Source organism: Equus quagga, chromosome 7 (assembly GCF_021613505.1).
Source record: "Equus quagga isolate Etosha38 chromosome 7, UCLA_HA_Equagga_1.0, whole genome shotgun sequence".
NCBI classification, from domain to species: Eukaryota; Metazoa; Chordata; class Mammalia; order Perissodactyla; family Equidae; genus Equus; species Equus quagga.
In genome coordinates, this window is record NC_060273.1 from 51174653 (window position 1) to 51197304 (window position 22652).

At 54.5% G+C, this 22652-nt stretch overlaps 1 protein-coding gene and 1 long non-coding RNA gene across 5 annotated transcripts in view; both read left to right on the plus strand.

Moving 5' to 3' along the window:
• Window positions 1–22652, plus strand: part of SH3PXD2B (SH3 and PX domains 2B) — a 103194-nt gene that overhangs the window by 4965 nt on the left and 75577 nt on the right. For 2 of the 4 annotated variants that reach the window (XM_046667579.1, XM_046667583.1), the window contains exon 1: window positions 7–187. The exons of 1 other annotated variant lie outside the window; for it this stretch is intronic. In XM_046667579.1, coding sequence (XP_046523535.1) covers window positions 113–187 — 75 coding nt within the window. In that variant the 5' untranslated portion in view covers window positions 7–112. Of the gene's footprint in view, window positions 1–6; window positions 188–470; window positions 701–22652 lie in introns of those variants that run through there. One more of the 4 variants, XM_046667580.1, reaches the window with a different exon arrangement.
• On the plus strand, window positions 12125–21916 carry LOC124242492 (uncharacterized). The gene is made up of 3 exons (XR_006889461.1): window positions 12125–15041; window positions 16188–19001; window positions 21776–21916. It is a non-coding gene; the product is annotated as an uncharacterized LOC124242492 (long non-coding RNA).

Consider the following 22652-nt stretch of genomic DNA (forward strand, 5'->3'; position numbering starts at 1 on the left):
CGGGCCGGGGGCGGGCCGGCCGAGGGCGCGGAGCGAAGGGCGGCGGCGGCGGCGGCTCGTGCTCGGCCGGCTGCGATCGCGGCGCCCCGGCCCGGCCCGCGGAGGAGCGGCCATGCCGCCGCGGCGCAGCATCGTGGAGGTGAAGGTGCTGGACGTGCAAAAGCGGCGGGTGCCCAACAAGCATTATGTGAGTGCGCCCCCACGCCCCCTCGAGCCCGCCGCCGGGCGGCCGGGACCCCCGGCCCCGCAAACTTCTGCTCCTGCCCTGCCCCCGCCGCCCCCTGCGCCGCCCCCTGCGCTGCCCGCCGCGGCGCTGCCCGATCCCCCTCTCCTCCCCTCCCCCCTCCCCTCCCCCTCCCCTCTGCCCCGCTCTCCTCCATCCCGTCCTACCGCCGCGCCCCCACTCGCCTCTCTGCCGCTCCTCTTCGCCTGTCCGTTCTCCGCTTGTCACCCCGACCCCAGTGCTGCCCGTCCGTGGAAAAGCTTGGCCCCAGCCGGTGCAGGAGACGGAGGGACGGACAGAGGGAGGGAGGGAGAAGCGCCCGTTCTCGGGCCGCCGGCCCTGCCCCTCCTTGTCTGGGAGGCGCTCGGACCCGCCGGGCCCGGCCACAGGTAGCCCCTCCAGGGACCGCCAAGCCTGCCTCTGTCCTTCTGGAGGAGACCACTGGGAATGGATCCTCTGAGGGCTGCACCTTGGAAGGTTAAGGAAACGGTCCCTGCCCCTCTCTTCCATCCCAACGTTTTAAAATGTATGAAAGTTTTCTCCCGGTGTCTCCCTCTAAAATGGGAATTTTGTTTCGAGCTGGGAGGACTTGAGAAAATGGGCCAGTAGCGTCATTTTGCACATGTGCAGGTCGAGGCTCGAAGGGGCTGCAGGTTCTGGACGCGGGAGCTGCGTTCAGGGCTTCCCTGCCTCTGGAAGGTGGGCCTGGGGCAGACGGTGCCCCGCGGGTGGGAAATGGCTTCCACCTAGCAGCCTGGGAGCTGAATCCGGGGGTCCAAGGGGCCCTGGGACCACGTCAGAGGTGCCGGGTGGAGGATACCCGGGCTGTGGGATGTTGGGCCCAGGGGAGGCCTGGGGGTGGCCCGTCTGCAGGAGGGAGGGGGCTGTGGTGTCTCTGGTGGTGAGAAGGGGGCAGTGGCCTCGCCTTGCTGCAGAGAAGTTAACCAGGAAGGGGAAAAGAGCAGGAGGGAGGGAAAAAAATCCTAACAAAGAAGTGTAGAACAATGAATAGCAGAGGGCGTTGGCTGCCTGAATTCAGCTCCTTGGCCTCCCTGCGAGGCGTCTTTGGATCCGTTTTCCTAAGGGGCTCATTCTCATACAGCAGATCCACATGCCCTCCGTGAACGGCCTATACAATTGCCAGAGGAGATGGCCGGGAATCCACTCCACGCTCTGCGGAGCGGGCGTGCTGTGCGAGGCTGTATTGTTATTGGCTGGGCAGCCGGTTATTCAACCCCGAGCCAGGCGGTGGGAAGCTATTTCCTGGACCTGTGGCATCTTTAAATAGAGTGAAGTTTCCCTTGATTCCAGAGCTGAGCTAAATTGTCTTTTTTTCTCCCCCTTTTTTTTTTTTTTGTTTGGTTAACTGTTTCAAATGCTGCCAAATCTTGGTTTCTTGTTTGAGCCTGTTGGGTGTGTAGCTGAGTTGCCTCGCTGGTATGAGCACACTTTTTACCAGCATGGCAACAGGAGGAACTCTGGTGCTCTCCACGCCACCGCCCACGGGACCTATGAGCTGGCGAAACCAGAACACACAGAGCCACCAAGTCCTGGGCGCCCTGGTGCGCTCCCTCCTGCCTCTCCCGTCGCCATCGCCGCAGGTCAGGCAGAGCCGCGCAAGCCCGGTTGACAGAGGAGGAAACTGAGGCTCAGAGAGGCGAGGTCCTTCGCCTGAGGTTAGAAGCCCAGCAGGGATGTAAATCCAAGTCTGTTGGACCCCAAAAAGTGGCATTCCACCAGACCGCACCTCTTCTCAGATCCCACCCCCCTCCGTTTCCCTAACAAGGTCCCCTTAAAAACCGGGACTTCCGCCATCATCTGTGACCGCCTTGAGAATTTTCATTCTCTGCTGGGTCCTGTCCCTGCCTGCCAGTTTTTTGAAGGTTCTGCAGCTGTGAGGGGCATCTTTCTAAGCTTTCAGCCACTTCTTAGGGGTCCCTGAGACAAGTCTCTAAATGTTAAAGTGTGGATGTGGGTTCAAATCTTGGCCTCACAACTTGCCAGCTGTGTGCCCCTCTGAGCCTCAGTATCCTGAGATGTAAGACGGGAGTTAGGGTGCCCCCTTCCTGGGGCGAAGGACCGGGTGACGGGCAGGGTTGGCATTCCGTCACCATCGGATGCCTGCCTCCCCGCCCCGTGGTGTCCGTGTCACTCTGATTGGGAACGTGCTGAAGTCACACGGAGTGATTTCACCAAGAACTTGTTTTTCTGTGTGTGGGTTTCCCTACCCCATGGTGTCCATGTCACTCTCATTGGGAACATACCGAAGTCATGTGGGCAGGGATTTCACCAAGAACTTGTTTTTCTGCCTGTGGGTTTAGTGACTCTTACGATTCAAAGGGGTCCCTCCCCTCTATCCAGCCTTCTGGGCTCCTCAGATGAAGAGGGGCAGTGGGTTTAACTGAAGCCTGAGTTGTCCACAGGAACAGAGAAAATTTACTGCCATGATGGGAGGGAATCCAAAACCCACCAGAAACCACCAGCGGCCCCCGCCCCTGTTCTCAAGCCATGCGCCCCACTCCCCACCCCCCCGGCCGCCACCCTGGAAGGAATGGGCATGGAGGCGGCTGTTGGCATGGACTGGACTTTCATCCCATTTGGTACCCTCCTTTCTGAACCTGGCCCAGCCACTCTGGAGAGGGAGCATGAGCAAAAGAGTTGGACAGTCTTGAGCTCTGCCACTTCCTGCTGTGTGACCTTGGGCTGGTCGATTTACCTCCCTGAGCTTCAACTTCTATAATCTGCAAATTATGAACACTGATACTTCCCTCTAGAGCAGAATTTCTCAACTTCAACACTTGACTTTTGGGACCAGATCTTTCTTTCTTGTGGGGGGGGCTGTGCTGTGCTTTGTAGAATATTTAGCAGCATCTCTAGTTTCTACCCGCTAGATGCCAGTAGCATCCTCCTCCCCAACTGTGACAACCAAAAATGTCTCCACACATTTGAGGGTGGAGGGGGCAAAATCACATATACCTCTCCCCCCCAAACACTGCGTTAGAATATACAGATCACTCATGGAGAGTTCCAGTCACCCTGCCCCTAGTTCCCGCCACCCCCTCCCCATTTGCAGCTGCCTTGGCCACCACCTGCTCATCTCTCCGTTGGCTGCAAGGGAAGGAGTCACAGGTGCTGTAGATGTCATCGGAGATCTGCACCTGGAGCTCAGGGTTGGGCCACCTGTGCACCTGAAATGGTGTCTTCCCCACGATCAGAGTGGCGTCCTCTCCGTGCCCGGCCTCAGGTTCCTTCACCTGTGGGCAGAGACGTCATCAGTGGGCCCAGGGGCAGAAGCTGCCAGGGCCTCTGAGATCCCAGCGGTGGGTGGGGATGCTTGGTGACAGTGCTGTCGGTGATACAGTTTGGAGAGGGCTCCCCTGGAGCCGCCCCCTCTGTCAGAGGCGGAGAGGTGAAGACCTGGGGCGCTGCTGCCTTCTCTGCCAGCACCCTTCCTGCCCGAGAGCCCAGGGCCCTCTGAATGAATGGAAAGGGGGCTTTCAAGTGTGACACCCTGGGGGATGCTCCCGGGCTGGGTTCTCTTCCGGCTTGAGGGCAGGAAGACGGCCTGCCTGTAGGTTTGACTGGCTTTATTTGGATCGTCCCATTCCCCGCACTAGAGAGGGATGTGCTTGGGCTTGGGGAGAGTCCCCGGGGTGGGGGGGGGGGGGGGCTGGCCCGCTCTGTCCTGAGGTCTTGAGGTGTTAAGGGGAATGAGATGGTAGCAGTGGTTAGAGCAGCAAGAATCGTAATACTAGCTGGAGTTTGGTCTGTTCTTGTGGGCCGGGCGCTGGCTTAAGCTCTCTGCCTATTTAGTGATCACAACAGCCCTTTAACATCATACTTGCTCATTCTATTCATACAATGTTTCAACTATACAGAGACATAGAAGAAAATAAGCTCTGTCTTTCCACCATCGGGCTCTATGAGATCTTTACCTTTTGCCAGACTTGTTTCAAATCATTTTTATTTTTATTTTTTAAGAAATAAAATAGTGCAGACATAAAGCCCCCGGTGGCGCTCCCCAACACTTGCCCCCCAAAAATCAGGGTCCTGCCTATGGTGTTATTCCCATGCACGTTTCTAAAATAGACTGACAGATAGAATTTTTCTTGTCTAATGGCTTTATTGAGGCATGTTTTACATACCGTAAAATTCACCTGCTACAAGTGTACAGTTCACTGGCTTTTTCAGTAAATTTCTAGAGCTGTGTAACCATCATGACAGCACAGTTTTATAATATTTCCATCACCCCCCGAAAAGATCCCTTGCACCCGTTTGCAATCAACCCCCTTCCCACCCCAACCGCCTGCACCTTCGAATGTTTTTACCTTTTTAATACTCCCCAAGATCTTGTATTGAATGTAAAGACGGTACACGTTTGAGATCTCTGTTGATCCTTGTAGCTGCGGTCCGTTTTCACTGCTGTGTAGTATTCCATTTATCAGTATTCTCCTGTTTACTCCAGCTCCTTTGGGGGCTTTTAGGATGCTCCTAGCAGTTCACTCCCAAGCAGCTGCTTCCTTGCGCCCACATGCACAGTGGGATTGCTGGGTCCTGGCGTTCATGCATCTTCATCCCGAGGAGCAGTGTCTGTGGGTCCCTTTGCTCTGTGCCCTGCTAATACTCTGAATTGTCAGACCTTTTTGTTTTTGCCAATCTGGTGGGTGCAAAATATTATCTCATGGTAGTGCCTGTTTGCTACTGAGGTTGAACATCTTTTCCCACCTGTATCGGCCGTTTGAGTTTTCTCCCCTGTGAATTGCCTGTTTTGTCTTTTGCCCCTTTTTCAGTATATCGGGTTATTTGTCTTCTATTAATTTGTACAATTTATTTATATGCAGGACCCTAATCCTTCAGGTAGTTACATAGTGTTCTCATTTTCCCCTTGAGACTGGAGGCTCAGAGAGGTGGAGGCACATGCCTGAGGTCACACAGCCGGGAATGTCAGTGTGGGGATTGAGTCAGATGCCTACCTGTCTGGGAGAGGTGGCAGCCCTGGGATCCCACCCCTGAGCCAAGTGACCTGGGTGGGCCACTTAAGCTTCTGGAGCCCAGTTGCCCCATCCTGGCCCTTCCCTCATCTCACTGGTCCCTCAGCCTGGATGATGAAGTGCAGGCTGCCACCAGCCCTCAGTCATTCTCGCTCCAGAACGCCCTGGTTGGATGGTGCCCCTGGAGACATGGGTTGGCAGACCCTGTGCTGCCAGCCTTGAAACCTCTGTCCCCTGTTTGCCAGGCGCTCAGAGCCCAGGCGTCACTGTTCTGAGCAGCCAACTTTGCTGGGTGGACCACACCCTTATTGGGCATTATCGGCATTCCCGTCTCAGCCTATCTGAGGCCGCAGGCTGGCGAGCTCAGTGGTCTGGGACAGACCGTGAATCTGCTGCCCGAATTGGCTGCCTTCTGTTTCCCAGCCACCCCGTGCCTCCCCACAGCCATCCCTCGCTCCCCCTTTTGCAGGAACAGGCAGAGCAGGGCGACAGACCTGAGCGGAGAGAACGTGCGTGTTGGAGTCTAACGTATCTGGGTTCAAGTTCGCATGGCCCTGGGCGACTCCCTTGACCCCCGGCCTTAGTTTTCGCGTCTGTAAAGTGAGCGCGGTGTCTTCCCTCTAAGACTGTTGTGTGCGTCTTTGACAGTGTTTGCACTCAGTCTCTGCTCCATCCTTCCTGCCGGGGCATCAGTGCCACTGCGACCTTCGTGATGGAAGGGTCTGGCATCGAGTCCACTTCAAGCACTCCTGAGCTGGGCAGCCTTGCAGCTGAGCTACCTGAGGGCCCATAAAGTGGGGGGAGTCCGAACACTTACCTACGAGTTTAGGGCTATTGTGAAGGTAACTCACGTTGCACAGTACTGAGCCTGAGGCCTCGTGTGTAAAAGGCACTCAGTCAATGAAATAGTATTCTTGAAAAATACTGTTATTGATAATGTCCGTGATGCAAACCTCTGCCTCTTTCTTGCCCGCTGCCCTGGGGGCCTGCGACGTGTTTTCCCTGCTCCTTCGTCTTGAGGCATTTATGGGTGCCGGCCCCAGCGGGACACCCAGCTACCGCTGGGATAAGCCCCTGAGCAAGGCTGAGCCTTCCGGCCTGCTGCACAGTGGGTTCTGTCCTGCCCTGTCTGTGTCACACTGAGGCAGTGCCCTCGGGAGGCATTAAGGCCCGTTGGGTGGGTTTTTAAAAATGGCTGTTGCCTCCTCTTGATTGAAAAACAGTGGACCTCACCAGCCCCACTGTGCCGTCCTGCTCCCTCTGGCCCATGGGTGCAAGGAGCCACACCCCTCCCCCACCTGGCAGGTCATCCTCAGTGGGCAATGTCCCAGCCTGCTTCTCGTATACCCTGGGCTCCTGCACTTGTCTCAGGATCAAAGCGGGGTGGGGCAGCTGTCATATCTTCAGATTACTTAACTGCCACTTTAGTTCAGACTTTGAGTCTGTGCCATTCCATGCTTCTGATAGGCACAGAAAGCCTGGCTTCAAATCCTTGCTCTGCCACCTGCCAACAGTGTGACCTCACCCAAATTACCTACCCTCTCTCTGCATCTTGGTTTCCTCATCTGTAAAATGGGAATGATAATAGTTCCAATTTCATAGGGTTGATATGAGGATTAAATGGGCCTAGGACATATGTGGGGTCCATAACTGTGAGCTCTGTTAGCAGTGTGCAAACATGGTGTCATTTATGATGGTAAAAAGCTGGTATCCATAGGGGCTGGCCCAGTGGTGTAGTGATTAAGTTCCTTTACTCCACTTTGGTGGCCCAGGGTCCACAGGTTTGCAATGGACCTGTACACCACTCATCAGCCATGCTGTGGCAGGTGTCCCACATGCAAAATAGAGGACGATTCGCACAGATGTTACCTCAGCGACAGTCTTCCTCACCAAAAAAAAAAAAAAAGTTGGGGGGCCAGCCCAGTGGTGCAGCAGTTAAGTTCTCATGTTCTGCTTCGTCGGCCCCTGGTTCGCTGGTTTGGATCCCGGGTGTGGACCTGTGCACTACTTGTCAAGCCATGGTGTAGCAGCTGTCCCACAAATAAAGTAGAGGAAGATGGGCAGAGATGTTAGCTCAGGGCCAGTCTTCCTCAGCAAAAAGTGGAGGATTGGTAGCAGATGTTAGCTCAGGGCTAATCTTCCTCAAAAAAAAAAATTTGTAAAGTTGATATCCACAGAAATGCCCATCAGTAGAGAACAAGATGAATAAAATGTACCATATCCACAGGCTGGAATACCATCAAGATGGTACAAATGCACTCCCTTTCTGTCATGGGAATATTAAATAGTAAACGCTGGTTGCAAAACAACATGCTCGGGCTGATTCCCACCTGATGACAAATGAAGGATGAAAACGTGCGTCTGTATAAGCACAGAAATACAGCTGATAAAATATATGTCACTTTTTTTTTTTTGCTCATCTGTGCTTTTCTCTATTTTCCAAATGTTCTGCAGTGAACACATATTCCTGTTTTCAGTAAAAATTAAAAAAATAGCAAATGCTCATTTTAAACAAGAAGCAGTGCCAGACTGAGGTGGCTCCAGCCGGGTTCCCACATCCTGCCCTGAAGCAGTGGGGCCCCCACCTCCTCAGAGAGCCTGTGCCCCCCAGGGCGGCGCTGGCCTCGGGGACTCCTGCCCTGCTTGTGCCACAGAAGGAGGTGTCTGGATGTGGCTTTGCAGTCTGAGAGCCCAGCAGTGGGAAGAGGTGAGTTTAAAATACCACGAGAGAAGCCCTGAGCAGACGCTTTTCTAGTTAAAATGCTCTGTGCTCGGTGGTCCCGGCCCTGCCCTCCTTTGTTAGCACTTGCAGCTGAGTAGGGTTGGGAAGAATGGCAGGCTGAGTTCTACGGTCTGTACCCCAAGGTCACAGGGGCACCAGAAAGGTCATCCAGTTTAGAGGTGTGCCCCACCTCCAACTCCCCTGGGTGTTTCATGCATCCCTTGTCCCCCACCCAGAGGTGCCCAGGAGTCAGCAAGCCATACAGTTATCATACTGCCAAAAAAGTGACCGGGGGACCGCACCATTCGCGGTACTTCTTCTCGAGGACACTCAGACCCTGGTTATAAATCGTGCATGCTTTTGTCCTCAGAGAAAGATCTGCAGTAGAGGGAATGGTCTTGCTTTGCATGACTCAGTTTTCTCTTCCGCTTGGAGATGAAGGCCAGCTGTGGGTTACTGCAGCTGCAGGAAGGAAAGCCACTGGCCGCGTGTCCTGTCAGCCTGGTGGGTGCAAGCGGTGAGTCGCGAGCACCCACCCTTGGCCGAAGGAGAGAAGCTGAGGCTCGCTAAGAGAAGGCTGGAAGGTTGCGAGCATGGCTTCTGCCCTCAGAGGCTGGCTTCTAGTCTCGTTCTGTCCTTCACTCGCTGTCGGCCCTGAGCCTTCTCTGGGAAGTGGGGCTTCGGAGCGGGGGCAGTTAACGGAGCTGTGTGCGGGATGCCTGAGGACACTGCTGCTCGGACAGTTATCCTCGGAGCTTCCCGGCCTGGGGTGATGCCCAGAAACGAGCGCCCTGTGGTCCCTTTCCCGGATCCTTTGTCAAGGGGGTCAGCTGGACCCTGGGTGGACCTGGCACCCCTGCCCCCTGCCATGACATGGCAACTGACTGCTGTGACAGACTCAGGAGGCAGTGGGCCGGTGTGCAGGGGCTGGTGCAGCTCACTGCTCCAGACTGCCAGGAGCCTGCCAGCCCAGGCTTTGCCACAGCCATCGTCCTCTGCCCCATTCTCCAAATGCAGGGTGCTCTCCCCATACTTGCTGGGCCAGATGCAAGCCTGCAGGGAGGTGGTGAGCCCACGCCCAGGGCCTTATCTGAGTGCTGAAGGGAGATGGGACTCGAGGTGCCTCCATCACGTGCCTGGGGTGGAGCTCTGCCGCCTGCCTATGCAGGCCCGTCTCAGGCCATCCCGGGCTTGGGGGGGCCAAATTTACGAAATGAAAATATAGGATGCCCAGCTAAATTTGAATTTCAGATAAATGTGCAGTATTTGGGACACACTTATACTAAGAAATTATTCATTTATTTGAAATTCATATTCTAATGAGCATCCTTTATGTTATCTGGCAATACTGCTGGAACTACAACTTTCAAAAAATAGCAGCAGGGGGCTGGCCCGGTGGCGCAGCGGTTAAGTGTGCACTTTCCTCTTCTCGGCGGCCCGGGGTTCACGGGTTTGGATCCCGGGTGCGGTCATGGCACCACTTGGCACGCCACACTGTGGTGGACGTCCCATATATAAAGTAGAGGAAGATGGGCACGGATGTTAGCTCAGGGCCAGTCTTCCTCAGCAAAAAGAGGAGGATTGGCAGCAGTTAGCTCAGGGCTTATTTTCCTCAAAAAAAAAGAAAGAAAAAAAAGAAAAAAATTACAACAACCAAGGGACCTTCGTCCTTTGTAAGATTGACAGTGTTTCTTGAGAATTCACAGAACAAATATAAGCCCCTCCAGGGGCAGGCACTTTGAAACATGGGGATGGTGTATAGATAGTCGAACCGGGGATGCAGACAGGTGGACATGGTGTTTCAGCGCCAGCCTGGGACTGGGGGCTGAGAAGACGCCCGCGCCCTTGGGTTCCGGGGAAGCTGGATGGGAGAAGGCAGCATGGCGGCGGTGACCCGAGGCTGATTACGGGAGGGATGTTGCCACGTGGAGGAGGGCAGAGAAGTGGAAACCCTGGCGGGTGGCGTGTCTGCAAAAAGCAGGAGAGATTTGAGTGATGGAGATGACGCTCAACAGGTAGCTGGGGGCCGGAAGGATTTAGGGCTCCTGACTGGGCCTAGCACATAAAGGACAGAAGGCAGAGACCCTGCCCTCAGGAAGGCCGTGGCCCCGTGCACACGGGCTGGGGGCTGGGCTCAGGACCGTGGGGTCCAAGATGGAAGTCACTGGACTAGTTGGGAGGAGCTGGTACTCAAGGGCACGCCCGGGCTTGATGGCGGGTAGGAAGGCCTTTCACAGGAGAATGGAGAGGGCAGAGCACCTGCCAAACGGAGGGCCGTGTGCTGACTGTGCAGGTGAAGTTAGAGTGGGAGGGAGGGTGGAAAATATTAGAGGGGACTGTGAATGCCAGGAGGAATTCTGAAATTTGGGAGGGGTTAAAGAACTCCAGACTTGTTTTATTCTCAAGGCTTCATAACAATTCATTATATTCTTATTATAGTATAGCCATCATTTATCTGAGTGCTTATTATGCGCTCAAGGCTTTTCATGGTTCGTGTCACTGAATCCGCTCAGCAGCTCTGTGAGATAAGGGGTGTTAGTCAGAACTCTCGGGTTGCAAGTGACAGAAATGAACCTGGCTGACTTAAGCTATAGGGAATGTATTGGAAAGACGGCTCTGGCAGAATCAAGGGCATAGCTCCTCGCCCAGTCACAGAAAGGACTGCGCATCCAGGCAGTAGGCACTGCCAGTGGGCGTCAGAGCATCTCCAGCTGCAGGCAGCTGCTCCATCCCTCAGTCCTTTTGGCCACTCAAGAGTCCGGTTCCAGGAAGAGAGAATCTGATTGGCACAGCCGGATCAGCAGGTCATCCCTTGGCCAGGCAAAGGCGGGATATTGCGATAGACAGGCCCACTGCAACTGCAATAGTGGGAGGGGTGGTGGTTGTAGGAGATTCAGGGCGCTGTAGTTGGAAGAAGCGGGTGGGGACCCTGGACAGGCGCAAACAGTAGATTTCTGCTGGGTGGGTTATGTTAATAGCCCATTTCACAGATGTGGAAACTGAGGCTTGGGAAGTGGAGCTGTTTGCCCAGGATCACACTCAGCTGTGCTGCGTATCGCTACTGTAAATAGGGTACAATCAGCTTACCCCGCAGACTTGAAGGGAAACGTTGCCTTAAAGCACGTAAGGATAATATTTTCTGTTCTGCTTAATTAGGCAGAATTGTATGGACCCCCTGCCTACTGCACTGGCAAAGAAAGCCAGAAACCCACAGGGTGGCGTCACCATTTCCTCCTCCCCAGCCAAGGTGTGAATCAGCAGCCTGTGGCTTCGGGCCATCCTTGGCTGCCGGTCAGTTGCACAGATGTGGGTTTATCATCTGCCCCGGGCCAGGCCTGGCCCTGGACCGGAGAGAGGCTGAGATGACCAGAAAGCCTTTGTCCTCGAAGAGGTCACCATCTGTTTGGAACGCATCACCACAGCATAGGGGCTGTGACAGGGACCGGTGTGGGGCTGTGGGCCAGGGCAGGGGTCTGAGGCCTGGGCTGCTCATTTCCTGCTGGGACAGAGTGGTGCACTCTGAGCTGGGGTGGAAAGGAGACGGGTGCTCTGGGGCGGGGAAAGCTGACTAGCAGAGGCGTTCTAAATGTGGGTAGATTTCACAGGGTCCTTGAACTTGGAAATGGGGAAAGCATGGCTTTATTTCTCACTAACCTCTAAGCTAAGTTACTAATGGTAAGTTAGCATCGCATTCCATTATGCATGAAGGCAACACCCTCAGTGACACCAGTAACATCTGTGACTATGTCATCAGTAGAAATGCACCTATATTTTCGTGTCACTCTACAGTTGTTGCCTGGATCCCAATAGATCATTTAAACTCTTCGTGTTTCAATATTGGGGGTATTTTACCCACCACTAGATTTTGTTATTTATCACATTAATGAAAGTGTACATGTATGCGTAATTTTATTTTTTGAAACATTTTTATTACAATTCAGTATAAGTAGTGTCATTTGAAATCCTGTGTGCTTTATTTTATTCATTTTAAATCATTCTGACGGGGCCGGCCCCATAGCCGAGTGGTTAAGTTTGCACGCTCTGCTTCGGCGGCCCTGGGTTTCTCAGGTTCAGATCCTGGGCATGGACCTAGCACCACTCATCAGGCCGTGCTGAGGCGGCGTCTCACACAGCACAACCGGAAGGACCTACAGCTGGAATATACAAGTACGTACTGGGGGGCTTTGGGGAGAAGGACAAGAAGAAAAAAAAGATTGGCAACAAATGTTAGCACAGGTGCCAATCTTTAAAAAATAAATCATTTGGAGAAGGAGTCTGTGGGTTTCATCAGATTCTCTGTCCACGGCAGAGAAAAAAGTTGGAAGACTTGTGGGTAGAAGTTTCAGAGTCTGGGCTCGGAAGCAGGTGGCGCAGGTCTGACTTGGCAGTGCCAATGCCCAGCAGAGCGTGTGACCCTAAGTAAGTGACTTAACTTCTCTGTGCCTCAGTTTCTTCATCTGTAAAATGAAGGAAAGAATAGTGCCTACTGTGGGTTATTTCACATAAAGGGTTTAAAGCAGTGTCTCTGGCACAGAGAAAGCTGAGTAAATGTTATTAGTATTATCTTTGCCGTCATGATCATTGCCATTGCCTGCCTGCTGATGTGCATTTTGAATACGCAGCCCTGAGTGGCATGACACAGGTGGCCTGGAATGACCACATGCTGAGAAACACACTCTGCATGGACTAGCCCGGGATACACCCCCTAAGATTTAAAGCAGTTTTCCCCGAAGATTTATATATTTGGATATTCAGCAGTGTGGTAATTAAAACAATGTTGAAAAGAGCCTGCGTGTTTATCCTTGGAGGCACGATTAAGTAGATGATATATAGCCTTACAGTGGACTATTAAGGATCCTTTAAAAGTGGTTTGTTCAGAGAATTTTTAATGAAATGGGGAGACGCTCACCATATAACACAAGTGAAAAAGACAAATCGTACATACAATGTAACCTTAATTTTGAAAAATACTTCAATGTATAGAAAAAGGGACTGGGGAGAAATATGCCCAAAGCATCGCCCCCTCAGTGGCAGCATGGACAGTTGGTAGGACCTGGGACTGTGCCCTCAGACTGCTTGTTACCAGCTGGACGGAGCAAGTGACCGGTCCTCCCTGGGCCTCACTTCCCTCCGTCGCAGAGTGGAAACACTAGGACAGCGCACCCTCGCGGGAAGCACGCCTTGACCACTGGTTGTTGCGAGCGCTTACATTCTATTTTATATTGTATTGTATTGTATGTACTATCGCAGGTTTCTCAGGACGGCAGAGTCGGGAAAGCTTCCAGGAGGGAGAGAGGGAGGGGCCCGGCTTCCCTTGCTCCCTGGTTTCCTGTCCCGTAGACTTGTGTATGAAGCACGAGAAGCTGGCAGGAGAGTCCACATAGGAACTCAAGTTGAGGCTGGAATTGCCTCTGCCAGACAAGAGCCCAGCAGGGCAGGGGTACAGGGGTGGCCGAGGGCACCCACAGAATCTAACCATCAGGAACCACATATGATTTCCTGCGGGAAAAGGGGCTTCTTGGTGGTACGAAGTTTGGAACCCTCTTGTGCATGCCCCCTACATCTGGTGGCAGAATCCCTGCTCCTCTGAGACACCCCTAATGGCTGGCTATCCCCAGGGTCTGAGAGCTCAGTCCCTCCGCATTCTCACCCAGCTCTTTTCTCTTTCTTCATGTCCCCAGCCCAGTGAGACAGGAAGATGAGGCTGGACTTAGGGGGAGGAAGCAGTTTTTTAGGGCGCACCCTAGACCGTTTTATTGGCCTCTCTCTGCCTCTCACCCACCCAGGGCACCCAGCTTTGATGCTGAGGCTCCCAGTGGACCAACCCCATCATGGCACTCATGCCCTGGGTCTAGTCATCTGGTAACTTGTCTCCTCTCCCCCCAGGTCCTGAGTCCCTCATAGTCCAGGGTCTGACCCAGAACAGGTGCCAGGTGCGTTCCTTGAATGAAGCCATAACTGCTGGGCCCTCTCTGTCCCGAGGTCCCATGATTCTAGGGTGATGACCACTGACATCCTTCAGCTGAGAGAGAATCAGATTCCTCATGATGACCTCCTGCTGGCAGCAGACCGAGCAGTGTGTCGTAGTGGTTAGGGTACAGGCTTTGGAGGCAGCCAGACCTGGGTACAGATCCTGGCTTTGTCACTTTCCAGTTGTGCTATTTTGGGTGGGTTACTTAAGCTATTAGAACCTCAGTGTCTTCTTCATTTGTAAAAGGAAGAGTCATCCCGCTACATGATACACAGTAAACACTCAAGAGAAAGTCACTGTGATTCTTAGTGTAGTCCAGTGGACACGGGTGGAATCCTCTAGCCTCCTGGGGTGCTATTAGGTTGATGAACCATATGAAATTTTTGACGTATACAAATGGCAGTTTCACTTGGCCCGACCTAATGATCTGGGTTGGATTGGGGCCTAAGGAACCCACTGTATTTACCTGGAAGGGGGTTAAGGGCCACCTCTATACCGGGCGTCTTACAGACATTATGCTATTTACACTGTCCAACAGCCTGAGAAACAGGCAGTGTGAGGGGCTGGCTGGGGTCAAACTCTTTTTTTAACAAGCACCCCCAAGTTTGAGAACCACTGTGGGGGGTAGGTGTGGTTGTGGCCACGCACTGGCTAATGAGCTCATTTGTACACAGTAGAGCACCGACTGCTCACCAGCGCTGTGTTCGGCTTCACCTGTGTGGCCTCATTTACTTTTCAAAACTGAGACTTGCTGCCCAAAGTCACCTGGCTGGTGAGTGGTGGAGGCAAGATTCGAACTCAGCTCTGCCCTTCTTGGGAGCCAGGGGAAATGAACATAGTTGCTTACAGGCCACATGACCTCTTTGTCACCTGGTCTTCTTGGTTAGGAATGGGCATTCTGGAGTCAAACAAACCTGGGTTCAAATTCTGACATCCTCCTTAACCAGCTGGGTAGTTTGGGGCCAGTGACCTAACCTCTCTGAATGTCAGTTTTCTCTGCTGTGAAATGGGGTGGTTAATAAGCTTCATTCCGTAGGGTTTCCTGAGAACAGAGTGCTGGGGATTCAGCAAGTGCTCATTAGTTGTTGGTGCTCAGTTGGAGAACTCCTACTCATCCCTCAAGACCCAGAGCAGGTGTGTTTCATCTGGAAAGCCTCTCCAAGTTCCACCAGCAGCATTAGCCCTTGTCCCCTCTGTACTCCCACAGTGGCTATAAAGTGCTTCCGGTGGCCTGTGGCCTGTGAGAGAATTCTACTAATGTCTTCTCTGTTGAGTACCTACTATGTGCCAGGCACTGTGTGGGACCCTTTAGGTGTGAGCCAGGATCCATTTGACCACATATCCTGGGCTTTTCCCACCATGTCACATGCTGGCTGTGTGACCTTGGGTAAGCCAGTTACTCTTTCTGAGTCTCCAGATCCTATGACATAACATAAATGGAGCCCTTAGTGTAGTGTCCAGTCAGCCCAATAAATCTGGCCCAGTGTGCTGTTTTCATTACTTGGACAGCTTTACCACACTGCCGGTATGCCTCGCACACAGTGGGTGCTCTTGTTGGCTGCCCAGTGCTCTCCAGGCAGCCCTGTTAACACAGGAGAGGCCCCAACTTGAAATCTCGCGGCTCCATTTCTGGCATTGCCCCGGGCTCCTCCGAGGCCTGGCAGCCTTGGAGATCTGTGCGAGCCCTAAGTGCCTGCCCTGGAGGCTTTCCTAGAAAGCCAGCCTTCAGGTTGGTTTCGGCCGAGCCTGGGCTCCAGCTGCCAGCACCTCTGCTTGCCATTGGAAAGTTCCCCGTGCCGGTTTGGGCCAGATGTGTGCGAGGGTGTGTGTTGGCAGCTGGAGGCCGGGCTGTAGCTACACGCCCGAACCAGCCAGTGTTTCCACCAGTGTCACAGTCGAGAAAAATGGAGGTGCTTGGCCCGGCCGGCCCTGGAAGTGGTTCCTGTGCCCACCAACTGGATAAGACCCAGCAGTGAGGGAAGACGGGCTCCGAGGTGTGGGCAGCCCTGTGTGCAGGCGTGTAAGGAGGGGGCAGTTGATCAGGTTTCAGCACATGACATTCCCGATTTTTCCTTTGAACATAGCTTGCCTCGAAACGGCTGAGTTGGCCCAGAGGAGACGGACTCAGTCTGAGGCTACGATGCGTCGTCTCTGTAACGGGGTTGTCAGAGATAGTGCTGGAGCTGCCTGTGGTCAGGCGGCGTGCCACGCACCTGTTGTGCTCGTTGAATCCCTAGCCAGCCCTGTAAAGTGGGTCCTATTATTCTCTCCACTTTACAGATGGGAGAATGGAGGCTGGGAGCCAGGAAGTGACTTGCAGAGTCACACAGCACCGTCGAGCTGTGGAGCCGAGGTTCCATCCCAGGGACTCTAGAGCCAGTGCCTGTCTTTTCCATTAAGGAGTGATTGTTATTTTTAATTTTTACCTTACATGCGTGCAGGAAAATTCCCATTTTTGATGTGGCATTCTATGAGTTTTCACTCACGCATAGGTTCTTGTAACCACCAGCACAGACAGGATACAGAACGATTCCGTCACCCCCAAAGAATTCCCACGGGCTGGCCGGCTCTTAAACGCAGTGGGATGCTGCTCCCACTTGGAGCTGAAGTTGCCCCTGTGGGCTTCTCTTTTTCTCCAGTGCCTGTTCAGAGAAGCCTCGGGCTGGAGCGTGGACTTTAATTCCAGGGTCAGGCCCTGTGCATGCATTCTCCTCGGTAACAAAGCCGCTTCTGTTTCTGGTGCCCTTGGCAGTTGAGCTGTTCATTCAGCCATTTCAAGAGCATTGTTATTGTCCAGACACAGAGAGCCTTGAGTGAGGTCACCTTGATTTATGACTGTGTGGCCCTGTCTTGGCGTTTTGTCTGTCTGCCTGCCTTGTGTGTCCATCTGCCTGTTTGCCTCCCACCAGACATTTCCTGAGAGCTCACTGTCACCAGGCCCTGCCTGGGAGGACTTTGGTGAACCAGACAGTCCTGGCCTCTGCCCCTTGGGGGCTCCCAGGAGAGAGGGGGTGACAGTCACGCAAACAGACCAGCACACCCAGAGAAACATGTGCTGAGAGAGGGCGGCCCAGGGGCTGTGGGAGCCCAGACGATGGGGGCCAGACCCAACTTGGAGTCTCCAGCAAGGCTTCCAGAAGGAAGCGACCTCTGAGCTGACACCCGACAGTAAGGGAAGAGTTGCTCAGCAGGCAAAGGGAGAGAAGATGTTCCCGCCAGAGGCAGTGTCGTGTGTGAGCAGGGCCGGGAGGCAAGGGAGAGGCTGGCCAGGCTGGAGCCGGAGGAGGCCCCCGAAACCCCGCGACGTGCCCTTGCTGTCTTCCCAGCAAGGCCGAAAGCTTCAGGAGCACAGGGGCTTCTGTCTTCCGTGTTAACAGCCGTTTCCCCCGTCCTCGGAAGGGAGCCTGGGACACACGAGGCGTTCGTCTGTATTTGCTGAATGAAAGAATGAGTGAACTGGTGTCTAAGCAGAGGTGAGAGACACGATTCAACTTTCCCTTAAGAGAGACCACTCATCTCGCCCACCTCCCGGCGTTGCACCCTCTGCACACAGGTGCATAGAGACCCTCAGCTCCCCCAGAGCCTTCACTGCATGCGCCGTGGACAAGAAACATCAGAACACAGCCCTGAACCGGAGCATCTTATCTGCCACTAACACCATGAGCACTTGTTTTTGGGCCCTGTTCCAAGCATTCACTTAATTGAAAAAATTGAAGAAAAAAGAAAAATTGGCAGCCGCCACCCGCGGTGTGTCACTTGCCCTGGCGCCTGAGCTGGGTGATTTCTGACGCTAATGTGGGGACAGGAAAGCTCTGGCCTGGGGCCGGGAGAGCCAAGGCCTGGCCCTAGAGAGCTGGGAGGAGGAGATAGGACCTCAGGGGCTGAAGGGCCAGGATTGAACCCAGCGTGGTCCTCGGTGGAGGGCACGTCACTGCTCTCTGCCCGGGTTTCCTCCCCTCCGACCTGAGGGGATCCCACTTCCCCAGCAGGCATCCCTGAGGACCGCAGCTCTGTTTCTAGAGCGCTCAGCACGCGGCCAGCGCAGCAGCTCGTCCCCCGGCACAGTCACTGATTTTATCTTGGACCCCCACTCAGCTTGGTCCTGCCTCACTCTGACATCCCACGGTTGCCTCCTAGGTCTCAGAGGCATTGTGACGCTTGGTGGCATTTCTCCAGGAATAAATTTAATGTCCTTTCTCTACGAAGATAAATCTGCGCACTTCAGCTCTTCCGGTGGCGATGCTGTTCTGGGGTGTTGGGAAATCGAACGAACTCCAGGGTGTTGCAATCCCAAAAAGAGGCTGGGAGTGCTGACCTACATGGGCCAGATGTCGGGCCGACAGCTGGGGAGAGCCGGCAGATCAGAACCAGAGGGATCTCGTGGTCTCCACGGGGGGCAGCAGAATCATGTTTCCCATTAGTTCAGCCCTGGACCGGGCCGGCTGCCTCTGCTCTCTCCTGGCTCCCTCTCCCCTCCACCTCTCTCTCTTTCCCTCCCTGCCTCCTACACTCCTCAGACTGTGCTCCTCCACCTTGGGCCCGGGCAGCCTATTGCCTGAGCGGTGGATCTGGAGCCCAGCCCGGAAGCTCAGCCATGTGGGGACTTTATTGAGGAGGGCGGGAGTCTCACCCACCTTGTGAAGTTCGTTTCTTAAACCGGGGTCTGCAGCCCCCTGGGTGCCCTCGGACGTATCCCCAGGAGTCACTCTGCAGGAAGTGGATTTGTCTCGATCTTGACACTGACACTCCTGCTTGATTTCAGGGCAGCACGTGCTTTCGTGTTTAGGTTGCTTTGGCTGCCAAGCAGGACGGCCTTCCTTACCCTGGGCTGAGGACTCGCTGCAGAACCTGTGTGGCCCGTGAGCAGAGGCCGCAGCCCCTCGGTGGGCTGCATGAGAGAGTTTTTCCTCCCTTCACCTATCAGGGGCCCTGCTGTTTCTCAGAGTGAGGGACAGTGTTCTGGAGCGGAGCTCCCACGTCCTCAGCACCTCCCAGAGGAGCCCGGGGTCTGGCTCCAGCTCTCCTCCCTGATGTCTGCGTGGCCTGGCACGTCCCTTCCCTGCTCTGACCTCATATCCCCAGCTATAAAATAAGGTATGGTCTAGAGGACGTTTTTCAAATATTTTAAAGTCTTGGAAGCCCCCGCTGTTGGCCTGAAGCCGGGAAGGGGGGCGGTGGGCCCTGGAGGAGCCCAGGTCCTGTCAGAAGGCTCCACTGATGGTTGCCGTGTGGCAGTGTGGACCCACGAGGTCTGGCAGGAAGACCTGCAGGCTGCTGGGTCACACCCTCTCCCATATATAGAAGAGCTAAAAGTGGCACTGCCTGGTGGAAACCAGGGTGGAGAGCCCAGAGACCCACCCACCTCACCAGGATCCCGGGGCTTCTTGCAGGCCAATTTGACCACTGGCCTAATCATTTCTAAGAACTTTCCGGATTTAAAGTTGTCTGGGCATGTCATTGTGCAAGAGGCTCAGAGGAGCATGAGGATCTTGCAAGGAAATTTGGACACTCTCATAGAAATGGAAAGAGGCCACAGTGGCGCATGCAACCCTTAGCAAGTTGCTACCCCTCTTGGCCCCTCCATATCCCCATTTATGAAATGGAGGGGTTGATCCAGGCGAGCCAAGTATGGAGCACACATCCTACCAGTCTCCAGCGCCCACGGCAGACATTGCTAATGGATCACAGAACTCTGTCTTGCTGATGCTCCTTTCTCACAGCCCCAGCCCCACTGGTGCCCCCTCTTCAGATGCTTTCTTCCATCTCCCAGGTCATTCCAGGCCGCTCACTGGCGTTCTAGAGCCAGGAGACAGCTTCCAACTTGAGAAATGTGAGCTCATTGGCCTGTAAACAAGAGAGCTCCAGATAGAGTGCGAATGGCAAGGAAGTCCACTGGAACAGCCTGCCCTCATACTCCATCCTCCCTCTGGCACCATTGCAATGTCTGACATAGCCACAAAGCCCTGTGCTCTTAATTCAGTGTTGTTCTTCAAATTGATTCACTGTTTTACTTACATTATTTTTTAAGGGAAGCTTCAGCTGTCTACCATAAATGGAAAACCAGTAGCACTGGCTAGAAATAGAAGGAAACGAAATACAAAGGAAAGAGAAAATCGGTGTGTTAAGCTCTTCCTGCTGGTGGTGTTGCCTTCTGGAAGGAAGGAGCCCAGTGTGTCTTTGGTGGGGGGGGGTGCTCAGCAGCCCTCATTGCCACCACTCTGAGCCAGCCAGGAAGGCAAGGCAACCGCAGAGGCTCGCTTTCTCACTGTGGGGTTCCCCCAGTTAAGCGCTGAGTCCCTAAAACCAGCTCGGGAGCCCCCAGCTCCTGCATACTTGAGACGCAGTGATCTAAGGAAAGACTACACTTTGAAAAGACGTTGGACCAGACCCTTCCTCGCCCCCGCCCCCAAGCCCTCCCTGAAAATGAAACCGCTGGCCCCTGCCAGCAGGACCACAGTGTAATCGCTTTGTCATGTGACCGGTGCGGCAGCCACACCCCTTCTAATTAATTCCAGCCGGGGCTTTCAGCTGGCTTCTTTGCCAACCCCAGAAACCACACTAAATAGGTCTGCAAAGCAAAGGGAGATCAGAGGATGTTCCCTCTGCTCGGAGATTTTATCCACGGGGCAGAAACACCCTCTCATGTTTGCGAGTCCACGTGATAAAGCATATGAGGTCACAGTGCTCCCGAGGCGGAGGGCAGCGGTTTGCTATCACCCTGCCCTGGGGACCACGTGCGCTGAGTTCTGAGGCCTTTCCAGAGCTGCGGCCCTGGGGAGATTGGGCCATGGGCCTGCAGGGATGGGGCATGCCGGTTAACCGGGGTGCTGGGGGCTCGCCAAGGCGCTCCGCCTGTTTCTGGCCCACCGCTCAGCCTTGCCCAGCCCCGGCTACTTGTGTTTTTCAAAGGCCTCTAAGCTTTGTTTCGGTTTAAATCTTTTTTCGTGGACCAAATGACCTCTTGGCCGTCGTCACTTGGAAATGGGACCTAAATTCCTGTGTGCTTTACGGGGGTGCTCCTGGCACTGGGAGTCCACACCCCACTGGCCTGGGTTAGACCTGCCGAGGGAGGTGAGGGTCAAGGGTCAGGAAGCAGTCACCGAACATTCCCAAGTCCCCGCTGTGAGCAGAGATTCTGACCAATGTAGACCCCATTTCTGGAGCTTTGAGAAAAATCTCATTCAATCTTCACAATGGTGTGTGATAAGGGAGGGACAAGCATCCTTACCCCCATCTTTCAGAGAACACAGAGGCTCAAAGAGGCAAAGGACTCACTGTGACTCCCAGAGTGAGGTTGGGGCCAAGGCCCCATCTGCTCACCCCCAGCTTCCTCCCACCCCACATCCCACCTGGGCCAGTAGGTGCACCGTGACCTGGAAGGATGTTCCAGAGGGATGGCCCAGAACCGAACTTGTCCCTCTTTAGCACAGAGTTCTTCTAGTTGCACAAAAACCTTCTTCATGCCAAAAAGGGAGTTAACTGGCAGGCCCAGGCTCATGTCATGCGTCACGGGCGGGCGGGCCCTGGAAACGGGAATGGAGTGCTGGCCAGAGCCGCACGGGCTCTCCCTGCCCCTCCCCCTCTGTGCCTCTCCCTCGTGGGTCCCTCTCTGCAGCCCGCATGTCTGTCACAAGTGTGCAGGAGGCTTGGGCAGCAGCCGTCCTCACAGATGGAGCCGACATGCTCAGATCTGACTCCAGTTCCCTAGAGAGAACCTGATGGGCTGGGCCTGGGTCAGGAACCATCCCTGGGCCAGGCAGCTGTGGCCATGGGCCAGGCAGGACAAGTGGTACTTCTCAAGCGTGGGGTCCATAGATGGACTCTCGGCATCTGCCTGAGGGCTCTTTTCCTTTTCTGTCTTCTAAAAGCAATCTAAGTTGAAGGAAAGTGGCTTCTGGAGGCCCCAGGACAGGCTGATCCTCAGAGGGCAAGCTTGCTGTGGCGCAGGCTACAAGACACCTAACGCCGTCCACAAGCCGATGGGGTTCTTCGTCCTCTCTATGGCCACTCCTGGCAAGATCGGAGTGGCCTGGGGCTCCCAGGGATGGTCCTCAATCCTAATAGAGGAGGAAAGGCCAGGGCAGGTGAAGCCCTGGCACCAAGCAGGCTCATGGCTGTATGGGCACCTGACATTTGGGCCAGATATGTGGATCCCCTCCCTACAGACACCCATGGGATGGGGACAGGGCCCTAACACCTGCAGCTAGGAATCCTGTTCCCCAAGCTCAGGCGAGCTGGGCCTATGTCCCCAGGGCCGTGGAGGGGCAGTCCCACTGCCCCTCAGGGGCCCAGGAAAGACAGTGGAAGAGGCAGGGCTGTTGGGAGGTGGGGGGTGGGGCCAGGTGGTGGGCTGTGGGAGGCTCACCTGTGGAGGCAGTGAGTGGGGTCGAGGTCTCCCCAGCTTATGTCCCTGCGTTTAGTGCATAGTGATGATGACGATGATGATGGCTTCTCTTTATGGTACATTTACCGGGTACCAGGCACCATGCTGAGTGCTCGACACACGTGTTCTCATTTCAACTCTGAGGTTGGTACTAGTGTGATCTGTCACCATCTCTGTTTTTTACAGAGGAGGACACTGAGTCGCAGAGAGGTTAACCCACTCTCCCAAGACCACGCAGCTAGTTGAGGTGGAAGCAGAGGCTGAATCCAGGCTGTCTTAACCCCTAAACCCGGCAACCTCTGGCTGGCACCCAGGAACAGCTAGGAGAACGGGCATCTCCCGCTGGCCTGAGGTCCAGCCGT